Genomic DNA, 12561 nt, shown 5'->3' with positions numbered 1-12561 from the left:
TAAGAATAAATTATAGTATAGTAACTTACAATTTACACCAAATCCTCTATTTTATTTCGTAAACAGTGAAAGTGATCAACTGATCAATTATGAAATGCGAAAAGGAAAATGGTACTTTTGTGAAATATCTAACTGAAAATATTACAGATTTAATACTGGCTTCTCTAAGACAGAAAGCATTAGTGCGTCAGAATTCTCTCTTCTGTGATGTCTTTTATGAAAACATGAGTGGGTGTATACACACACACACACACACACACACATATATATATATATATATATATATATATATATATATATATATATATATATATATATATATGCATGTGTTATGTGTGACATATATAATATAAAGTATATAATATGAAAATAAAAATGTCAATACTACTCTTGATATGGAATATCTAATTCAAGAGAGAGAGAGAGAGAGAGAGAGAGAGAGAGAGAGAGAGAGAGAGAGAGAGAGAGAGAGAGAGAGAGAGAGAGAGAGTCATGAATGTTGCACCCATAACATCTGACCTCAAAAGGGGGAATATATATATATATATATATATATATATATATATATATATATATATATATATGTGTGTGTGTGTGTGTGTGTGTGTGTGTGTGTGTGTATGTATACTAGACATCTAGAAAAGAAACCCAATTGATACGGATCAAAAACGACCAACTCTACTTCCCTGACGGGAGAAACTAATATCAAAGCAGAAGTGCGTTTTTTGTAAAGTAATTAAAAGCAAAAAAATCGGAGAAAACTAAAAAATTCCCATAAAAAAGTCTTATAAAATCTGTATTTAATAAATGACATGCGAAATATATGAGAGGAAAAATACAAAAAAACCGGCACAGATCTAAATGGTAGTGGGCTATATAAGGCAAAGGCCACTCCCTGACGGTATTTGATTGGAAAAGACAGGTTAGGTTTTAATGCCAAGTTGTATAAGCACATAAGCTGAGTCAAGTATAACTAACCAGCAGGTAGAATTGTTACAGACAAGCAACAGATGCGAACTAAACAAGGAGGGGGAAGTCAGAGTAAAAGGTCATGTCGCACTACAACAAGGCACACTTACTGAAAAGCAACAAACACTTGTATGTTCGCAGACACCAGCAGACCACATTATTTTCCTTCATCAGATTTTATGTATTTATGTATTTTATATATTTTAGATTCTCTGTGAGAAACTAACACAGGTTTCCTGTGATGAAATATTCTGAGCGTGCATGTACTAGAAAAAGCAAAACGAAGTATCAATGGGTCGCAGCCTGATTTTTCACCTAAAACCAACCTTTGGTGGAATTTTTTTAATGAAAATATGTAATCACTATGTTAACAAAATCTAAATAACGAGAGAGAGAGAGAGAGAGAGAGAGAGAGAGAGAGAGAGAGAGAGAGAGAGAGAGAGAGAGAGAGAGAGAGAGGCGGCTAAATAGACAGACTTGTAAGATATACAATACACTATTTCGAAAGTCAATTATTACTCCATAATGAAAATTGCTTTGCTTGTAATCATTTATCCAAATGTCCTATTGCTTCTTGCAAATACGCTAAACCCTCAAACAAATTACTGGGATCCTACATGCAGTCTCGTGACGCAATAATAATGCTGAAAAAATTTTTTTGGAAAAGAATAATCTTTGGCACTTGGTTGATTAAAAAGTGGCGCACTCAAACGAGGACAAGAGAAATGGGATTAGCGCTAAATTTTACTCTCTAACTTGAATTAGTAGTGAATGAAACACAGATATCCATCAAACGCACCAACTTATGTAGCATCTGGTCCGAGTAAGATCAAGGGGCCAATCAAACAAGACATGTGTGCGTATGCACAAATCAAAGGTTAAACTAAGAGGACAAAAGCGACCTGATAATTGTGGAAAGAACTTCTACAAACCTCCTTCCCAGTGTCCTAAAGCAGTGACAAGTAACGAGTCATTTCAAAGTCCGAAGTCTCTTTTGTTAGAGGCCCGCTTACATAACGTCCTATAAAACGGCACGCAGGCGCGTGAGAAAAACTGATGAACGCAATTGTAGCAAATAATGCTCTCTATTTCTCTCTCAAATCATTGTAATTCCATCTTTTCGCTTTATTATTGAAGCCATGTATTTTTTCTTTTTGTGTCTCTTTTCCTTCGAGCTTCTCCCCACTTTAACAATGGTTTAAAAATAGAATACTACCGAAGATATAAACTAAATGAATGTCTTATTCATACTGTAATGAGTTTTTTTTTTTTACCTGAGTTCCCGGTGCAAAATCTGGCATGCACTTAGAGAGAGAGAGAGAGAGAGAGAGAGAGAGAGAGAGAGAGAGAGAGAGAGAGAGAGAGAGAGAGAGAGAGAGAGAGCTTCCGTGTACAACTGTACTACATAAAACACCAACGGCAGCAAAAAAAGGAAACATAATTGAAAACGTAATTTATTACATCAACTACAAATGAATTCTCTAAGCTTAGAATTATGCATAGAAATGAAAACGGAAATGTATTCCCCGTCGAAGATGCAGTTACGTTTACCATTTCATGAAAATATTGACTTGCAAGCATAGGAGTTTCCATACACACATACTTATTGACCCTTAATCATAACATTATTTATATATATATATATATATATATATATATATATATATATATATATATATATATATATATATATATATATGTGTGTGTGTATGTATAATATATATATATATATACACACATACATATGGATACAGATATAATCTAAATATATAAACATACATACATACATACGATATAATATATATATATATATATATATATATATATATATATATATATATATATATATATACTGTATATATATATATATATAATATAAAACCCATATGAATTATCATCAATTTTTGTAAAAGCAAGTACGACTCGATACATCGGTCTTACCCTTAATTACAGTTAGCGCTGGGCAATAGTTAATGATAGACTTGGTAATCTAATAATTCTTAGAATCATTTTCTCTTGCATGCGACGATAGTTCAGCGTCTGCTGGTATGTCTTATGTCATAAGGTACTGTAATATTCTTGTGACTGTAAACTGCTTTTTTCATTTTAACCTGGAGGCTTAAAATTCTGATCTAACCTTCGGCATGTTGGCCAATTCTGAGGTAATTTATTAAACTCACTACTCATTCCAGCACTTTGGTAATCTCTCTCTCTCTCTCTCTCTCTCTCTCTCTCTCTCTCTCTCTCTCTCTCTCTCTCTATTTCTATACTCCAGCATCCATTCCTTATCCACATAAAAGCTCCCTTAATCTTTCGTTAGTAATGATAATCATCGTCAACATCATCATTATTGCTTTTTTATTGTATTTTCGAATATATACCAAACATCCTTATCCCTGTGGATTTTGAATTCATACAAATCCTTGTAAAATTATAGTAAAAAAATCAAGACAGAAATGAAAAACTTGACAGCGGAACTGAAAACGCACGATGGAGCCAGAAAAAATTCCTGTTGCTGATTGATCCAATCATGTTTTGACTTTTGAGGTGCGCAATGCATCACACCCTAGAGGAAGTCGCTGTCACAAGAAAACATTTATAGATGGCTTTAATAGGAAGAGGAAGAACATTCAATAATAAAAAAAAAAAGCACTGTTGAAGAAAAGCAGGCTAAAAAATTTTTAAATTTCACATAACTATACTCTTTAAAACAAAGCAGTAGGATAAAAGTCCTAATATCAATGTTTTCAGAATTACACGAAAGAACTCGGCACCTGGTGCTCCAGAGCTCATATAAGTCTACACTTTATGTTTTTTATTTTAAGAACATTCTTTTACTAGTGAATTCATGTTTATATCTATAAATATATATACATATATATGTAGGCTGTATATATATATATATATATATATATATATATATATATATATATATATATATATATATATATAATATATATATATATATATATATATATATATATATATATACATGTATATACATGTATATACATATATATATATATATATATATATATATATATATATATATATATATATATATATATATATATATATATATATCACCTCCAGGGTGAGTGTTAGCCTTCCGGCTCTCAGCAAGTCCTTTGTGATGCCCCTTTTAATTATTAGTGCTAACGCAACAGTCGTCCGACCAGGTATCCAATTCTCTCTTTAGGTCAACAGTTACAATGGATTTTTAATGGAGCGTGCTCATCAGCTCGTCTACGCGTGTGTAAGCATCTGCTGCACATTTGTATAAAACGTGTATATACCCATGTATACATACATAAATACATATACATATATGTATATATCTATAGGTATAGTACGTACAGTATATATATGTGTGTATGTATATATATATATATATATATATATATATATATATATATATATATATATATATATATATATATATATATATATACTCGCTTTGTGAGAAGGCAGTACTGCAGTTCCTATCGTGGAATCCTCCAGGTAATGATGAACCCACGACAGGTGTGCACTATTAAGTCTGCTGAGAGGAAATTCAATTACTGCGCAGTCTCGCAGCGTGATTTTAAATTACTTTATAAAGCTTAGCTTACTTCGTTAAAGGGACCGAGGACAATGACCCTCGGAGGAGCCCATTTATAAAATGGAACCAAATTAAAAGGAAGACTAAAGGCTGTCGTTGAAAACGAAAAAAGTTTTAAATTCCGACTGTACGATAAAAGATAAATCTTAATAGCAACGAATGTTAAAAAGTTTTTGGTATGGGTTAAATTTAATTTTGAATAAAAAAAAGAAAGAGGTCACAACATAAATTTCTACAATGCAAAATGAGCTGAAGGTGGATTACCTCTCTCTCTCTCTCTCTCTCTCTCTCTCTCTCTCTCTCTCTCTCTCTCTCTCTCTCTCTCCTGCGAGTGTATGTGTGCTATAGCACCTACACTCATACTGCATTGTCACCATTTGGGACAATACACCGTGGAGCCCCACTGGGTTTACATTACCACTATTCATGAACAATGGCATTACAAAATAACACTGCCGGATGTAACGCCATTAGTCTGAAAGGAAGAGGAGCTTCCTTTCAACTTCATAATTCTCACTATTCATAAAGGCACTGTCGTATCAACGTCTTGGATTTGTCTTTTGTTAGAGGTAACAGTCGTTCATTTCTTTACTGTCAGAGAGAGAGAGAGAGAGAGAGAGAGAGAGAGAGAGAGAGAGAGAGAGAGAGAGAGAGAAGCTATAACTTCCTTATTAGTAAATGTTATTTTTCGCCTACTTCGTCCAATTACGCAGTTTAACTTTTTATGCTGGTCAGTATATGAACAAGTGTAGTATTAGTATGCCTGTAAATACTGTACATATGCAGATACACAGCTACATACTGTCACACGTGCAAAGAAGTAAAAGATCTACTTGAAGGAAATTCACCCATTCATAAATGAAATGCATCTAAAATTTATATACATTACAAAACTCAAGATATTCAGCAACCTGAATTTCCAATCACTTTCATCTCTGTTAATAAATCCTTATCTAGATGTTTGATACAGATCTTGAATTCTAATGAAATATAAAGACAAAATCCATATCTAAGAACATACGGATTTGCCTCTTTGTTGAAAGGAAGCTTAACGCAAGTGTAAGCGGCAGCTTAATAAAGGATGAACCGTTCTGTGGAAACAAAAATTAAATGACTAATCATACTAAATATAATAAATATAACATCTTAATACATGTATGGCAAGGGTGACTTGTGATATGAACATCACGTGGTTTATTAACCTTCCAGTAACACGCCAAAGGCAGATGTTCTTTAAACAATAACTATAACAAAAATATCTGAATACTGTGCCGGTTAATTTTGAATAATGTACACAAGAAAACAACTCTTGTGAAAATTTCAATGACTTTTTATCTGTTAAGTGTAATACAGATAAAATATAATTTATCCAGACAAGCTACTGACTCACAGACCATTGGAATTTGCCAAGATCCATTTAGATTGAGATCAACTCTAATGGGTGGTGGGTAGCAAGTGGGCAAGGTGGGTTGGTCATGAGGGGTTGTGCGTGCCCCGAGGTACATGCCGCAAGATGCATAACAACAAAGGCTTTACTCTGACCGTAAACGAGTTCCTTCAGTGCCTCACACTGAAGCAACTCGTTTACCCAAATGTCGGACAATGTCACCACAATATATATAATTTCTAAAACTACTCTGTGGCTATGTCTAGGAGCAGCTCTTCGATGTTGTGCACCATATCATTTCATATTTCTATATTCAGAAAATTTCACCGATTACGTAAAAGGAAAACAATATCGCTTGTTTTGTATGAATATTCATCAAAATGTAGTCTTGAAGACAGCTTACATACAGTAAAAAAAAAAATACTGAGATTAAACAAAAGATCAAAACAATGAGACTTGAGATAACACTTTTGGGTGCGTTGAAATCACCAAAACTCCTCACGAGAACGATTCAAATCTGAAGACGGGGAGGGTTTCCATTCTTAAAAACAAGTCTGTAGTTACATCTAAAGAAACTGCAAAATTAATAAAGGAAAAATAATTACACTTACCTCATTATTTCCTTTGTTAAAAAACTTTTATTGTCTGAAGTAAATATGTCGAGGCAGCTAGTTTTAATAATTATCCTGTTGGCACTGTTTGCTTGTGTTTAATATGCAATTCCACACATATGCTTCTAATTGTACAAAAGCTTCATGGTAATACTAAATATCACACCAAATATTTATTCCAGAGCTGCTGCCACTTTTATTGATACAGAAAGAATGTTGACTGGTCATTTCATCTTAAAACTCCATTCATCTTTAAGAGATGGGCATTTCCCAGTCAAACATCTTCCTTTATTTTCTATTCTCAATTTCCTCAAGCATCAAACCACAGCACTTGTATCGGAACTCATCTGCAGTAGACAGACAGGATCAAGGGCCTCCTAGAAGTGGGTGGGAAGAGGATGCGACGGAGAGGCGAACTCAAGCGCGTTACCTCTCCGACGCCTTGTTGTATACTGAGATGAGCCTGACACACACACACGAAGGCGAAGCTCACCTGTTGGGAGTTTGACGTAGTGCCTGGTGGCCTGAGCAAGAGTTCCCCAGGCCAGCTGCTATAACCGACGCTGAAACAAGGAGCGAAGAAACGGAAGAAAAGGAAAGGACAAAACTGTTCCATCTTAGAAAAAGAAATAAGATATGGTAGACCTCGTGAAGCGAAGCAAGGCCAATGAAAACTTTTAAACTTTTGAAATGGCTTATTTGAAAATCCTGCACAACGAAGAAGTAGGATCCCAAATATTCAAGAGGACGCATCCTGCATACAGATTCGGACCAGGCAGTCGGTGAATAAAAGATTCCCAAAGTTCCTTCAAACCGACCCCAACCCCGAGGCTATTTCTGAAGGACTGACTAATGCTTATGAACTGCAAGGTAGTAGTGGTGCCCTGAAGTACGCAGTTTTTCTTTCATTCCTTCTGTTACAATCATATACAAAACATGCTGCTACGCACTCACACACACACCCAAACATATACTGTATATATATATATATATATATATATATATATATATATATATATATATATATATATATATATATATATATATATATATATATGTATATATGTATATATATATATATATATATATATATATATATATATATATATATGTATGTATGTAGGCTATATATATATGAACGATAGTTTTGTCACATTCGCAGGTCACATTTTTTATACTCACAAATATTAAGCAACGAATACCCTCTTAGTTTCGAATTCAATGTACCTTTAAAATAACTTACACCCGAAAGGAATAGTATACGATTAATGCATCTGTCCCGCCCAAGATTCGAATCTATGCCTTTTGGGCTTGATACTGGGGGGAGAACGGGACTTATCCACTCAGCTATCGGGAGAGATATAAGATCATGTCGACTATATATATGCTGTACAGATTCTTTTTGAATTTAGGTTGGTAATTAGAATCGAAATCAAAGCATCTCTACCATGACAGCTGATTGCTTGGCTTGTAACACTTGGCTAATTATAATAGTTTTGTGAACAGCATCGGATCCCGGCCAGGCAGATGAATTTATAAATAACTCCTTCTGGGTGTAAGTTGTTGATTGGTCAATATATGAAAGTTTAATCTGATGACCTGGCACTGGAACCACTCGGTCATTCGGTATTCTCCAGGTACTGTATATTGAATTCGAAATTAAGGGGGTATCTGTGGCTTTATATATATATATATATATATATATATATATATATATATATATATATATATATAAATATATGTATATGTATACATTATATATGATACACACACACAATATACATATACATATATATATATATATTGTATATACATAATATCTATATACTGTATATATATATATATATATATATATATATATATATATATATATATATGTGTATACATACATTTTATATATATATTATATGAAGGAAATACACTTTAAAACAAGACAAAAAGCGATTTATTTCGAGTAGTATCTACACACCCCTACACCAGTATAATAGTTTAATACACAGGAGAACTATTTATGGAATGAGTTTCGAAATGACCGGTAATTATGGCATATAGAGTTCATGTTCCGGCTAAGACCAGAGGGTAAGGAGTAGTCGTCATCTTTAAAATAGGGTCCAAATAAATATGGTCGATCTAATCTGTTTTCCATGTTTTCCATGACCTTTGTGATAGATTCAGAAAAAGTTACAAGCTTTCTTGGACAAACAGTTCACATTATCAAGTATCCGTATGGATACTTGATAATGTGGATACCATCCAGTTTGAATGAGGTCCTTTTGGTAATTCTACTAATACACAGAACAACTGTGTATGTGATAAAGTTAATTTATTTGACCTCGAGATGGATTGGTTCAGGAGTTTTAAAAGAATATATATATGCGTGTTTAAGACACCGCTATATTTATTCTTAAAATCATTAACTAAGGGATTATTAAGGTTATTATCAAATTCGATTTACTTTTCAAGTACACTAAAAAGATATTCTATAACAATCCTCTGGAGAGCGAGCGCTTTTCTACAACATGGGCATGAATAGCAACAAATAAATGACTGGGTCTGATCTGTGCCGTAGCTATTAAGACAATAAAATGTTAAAGAGTTGTTCAGGCACCTGGGTTATTACAGTTTCAAAGCAAAGGAACTTATGGAGACTACTGTTCTTGGATGATATATCGCCTGAAAAAATAATAATTATTATTTACTTAGCGTAGAAGAATATAGGAAGCGATCCTTTTGACAAAACTTGTGAATGCTTCCGTATTGAAGATATCCATTCATGACGCCAATATTCATACATTGCTATTGAATGACAACATGAAAAATAATGAAATAAAGCACCCAATGCTCTCCTCTCATTGAACCCACCTCAATTTAACCTATTCGTTTAAGTGAATGGGCTCGGTAAACTCTTTTTATTCCCGGCATAATTTCAGAATTATCAAGTCAGCTATAGATATTGGCCATGTCATTTTAAACTAAATATTGGTCAAGTTTCTGAAACAAGATATTGGTGACCTAAACAGCTGAAACTAAAGAAATAATGTAGTGATTCGTTTAAAATGGAACTGGGCACTTGTCCAGGTTGAAGTGAAATTGTATCTGCTAAGGTGCTTAATCGTCTATTAGAACGGTTTTTTCCACCCATTGTTTTTCAAAGCCCTGATGCGAAATTGTTTTCTAGGCCTTGAACACAGTCTTAAAATTATGGGGCTCTCTTTCGTATTTCCTTTGCTCTCGAAAACCTAGCCTGCGTTGGCAACACAAGAAATAGTCGGGTAACCAGTATTCCCATCTGTTCCATTTCCCTTACTAAGCAGTAAAAACTGCTAGCTTTTAACTTTCCGTTTTGATAACCGATTGAGGGTGATTTTGTTCCTGAATCCCACCAGGTTTTTCCAGAACAGAAAAAAACTCCAGATCTAGCGATTAAAAACACTGTGATGGCAGTCAACGTTGGAAATACCTCACAACTAATTGTACTCTTGGCTAGACTTTTATTTGTATTTTAGTGACGGGAAAAATTTTTTTCTGTCTATATTCTTGATTTTACTACGAATGACGAAAATAATTCCTACATTTGCTCAATATTTTTCGTTTAAAAAATATGTATTGCTGGACTATGGGGACGGAAGGCAAAGAATCAGTGAATAAAATATTATGAATATAGTTAGAAGTGCTTCGTTTACAATCAAAATCTGTTCTCATATTACTATTAACACAGAAGGCAAATCTGAAGCGTACCAGCAGACCTAATCGCTCTTGTTCTTGCTCGAAGCTTATGTTTACGGGCCTGTTTACATTCATTATGGCTTGTAAGCCTAACAAAATAAACTGACGTTTCACAATAAAGCATTGCAGTCTAATTAATTGTTAACGTTTCACCATAAAGCCTTGAAATTTAATTGATTCTGTTACCGTTTCACAATGAAGCTTTACAATTCAATTGATTCTGTTAACGTTTCACAATGAAGTTTTACAATCTAATTAATACTGTTACCGTTTCACAATGAAGCTTTACAATTTAATTAATTCTGCTAACGTTTCACAATGAAGCTTTACAATTTAATTAACTCTGTTAACGTTTCACAATGAAGCTTTACAATTCAACTGATTCTGTTAACGTTTCACAATGAAGTTTTACAATTTAATTAATACTGTTAACGTTTCACAATGAAGCTTTACAATTTAATTAATTCTGTTAACGTTTCACAATGAAGCTTTACATTTTAATTAATTCTGTTAATGTTTCACAATGAAGCCTTGCAATTTAAAAAGAAGACACAGTTATCAATGTCAGTGATGAAGATAGAAACAACATTAATAATCTATTTGCATGTTCCCACGGAACACGGTGTTCATTTCTACCGTAAAACAAAACAAATGTTCAAAATGAATCTATGTATTGGAAAATTTCATTAACGCTAGCCATAGCAAATTAATTATGTATATAAGCAGGCTTAAGTTAGAACAATTGAATTTCAGCAGTAGACATTGTCTGTATTATGTCTTTGACACTTCCTTTTTATAATGAAATAACCAGATTTATTCATACTCAATTCATGGTAATGAATTACGAGAATCATGTATATTTGTATATATGGTTTCTCAACCCCGGTCGCGTATCTTGGTGAATCTATCCTGACCCACACAATCAATCTGCAAAGCTTCGCTGGACAAGCAAAAAAGTGCTTGTGCCGTTAACTAACAACGTTCTGGTCATCGGCAGTTTAGCACTTTATTTGAAAACAGACGAAAGCGAATATAGATGTAAAAATGTAATGAGGTTTCGTGGGTACGTAGACTGCAAAGTGGATGAAAATATAAATTTCCATATGCAGTGAAACCCAAATAGCTAACTAGTAAATATCCGCCGTTGAAAAAATGACATTTATCAAACCATGTCACGGGCAAAAACAAGAAATTTACTCAAGATTGTGCAGATGAAACCCCTAAATCCAAAAGACAGCGTATCATCAGGGATACACCTACTCAGGCAGTCAACGAAGGAAGCGGCATAAGATGTGACATCACATGAAACGGAAAGAAAACGATTTATGACTAAGTACAGTAGGTATACAAATATCAGGAGCGCTATTAATATCGTTACTATGTACCTTCAGTTAAATACATTTCCAAAGAATGCTTACCTCACCTACGAATAAATTAACATTTAAGGCAAATCATGATGAAGAATGCAGATATCGCGTAATACCTAGCATATAACAATTCTTGAAGAAGTTGTTCCCACACGGAGTTTCAGAAAAATTAAACAAATCCTTCTAGCTTGTTTTCAAATTCCATCACTGTTTATCGATCATTTGCTAAAGACAAACAAGTTTACACTCATTTATCTATTACAAAATGCCGAAGCAGTGTATCTGTTGTCTGCGTTTTCTAGCTTGGCCTCTGGTTGTAAAATAAAAAGAAGAACCGATAATCAACTCTGCATCATTTATTCCGTAATGACAGACAGATATAACATTCCACTCAGTCCATTAAGAGTACTTGCTCATTATTCTTGATATCCAAAATCAGTTGCACATTCAACAGTGAACTTGTTGCTGATCGTTATCGGAAAACACCTTTTCTATAGAACTCTTTGCTGCGTCGTTACACGACTGGCAAACTCGGCGTGAAGGTATGTTTCCGTGGCAGAAAGAGAACATTAATTTCAGTTGCTTTTTTATCTTACTGGTTCACTATGTTCGAGGTTTACTGGTCCTCCCAAGCTCTTCTTCATATTAACCAGGGACAGAAAACTGAAATTTTATGACAGGGTCATCGCTGCGAAGCTGACCGTCTTCAGTAAAAGAAAAAAAATCATGATGAAAACATCGTGAATGGTAAAATCAATATAGAAAATCGGAGTGTCATACAGTAAAGAGCCTCTCATACAACCTAAGCTTACGCTTAGAAGATTCTAAAACTTGCCAGGATTGTGGAACTAAATCGGAATATGTAACATATCCAGAGGAAATCCAAAAGTATTCTTTGTA

At 33.8% G+C, this 12561-nt stretch overlaps 1 protein-coding gene across 5 annotated transcripts in view; it reads right to left on the bottom strand.

Annotated features, from left to right (window-relative positions):
- Positions 1-12561, bottom strand: part of LOC136841688 (uncharacterized) — a 595588-nt gene that overhangs the window by 468216 nt on the left and 114811 nt on the right. Inside the window, exon 1 of one of the 5 annotated variants that reach the window (XM_067108888.1) lies at positions 6569-7022. The exons of 3 other annotated variants lie outside the window; for them this stretch is intronic. In XM_067108888.1, coding sequence (XP_066964989.1) covers positions 6569-6573 — 5 coding nt within the window. In that variant the 5' untranslated portion in view covers positions 6574-7022. Of the gene's footprint in view, positions 1-6568; positions 7023-12561 lie in introns of those variants that run through there. One more of the 5 variants, XM_067108887.1, reaches the window with a different exon arrangement.

The sequence above is a fragment of the Macrobrachium rosenbergii genome, chromosome 9, assembly GCF_040412425.1.
Source record: "Macrobrachium rosenbergii isolate ZJJX-2024 chromosome 9, ASM4041242v1, whole genome shotgun sequence".
In the NCBI taxonomy this organism is placed as follows: Eukaryota; Metazoa; Arthropoda; class Malacostraca; order Decapoda; family Palaemonidae; genus Macrobrachium; species Macrobrachium rosenbergii.
This window is presented reverse-complemented; position numbering and strand designations above follow the sequence as displayed.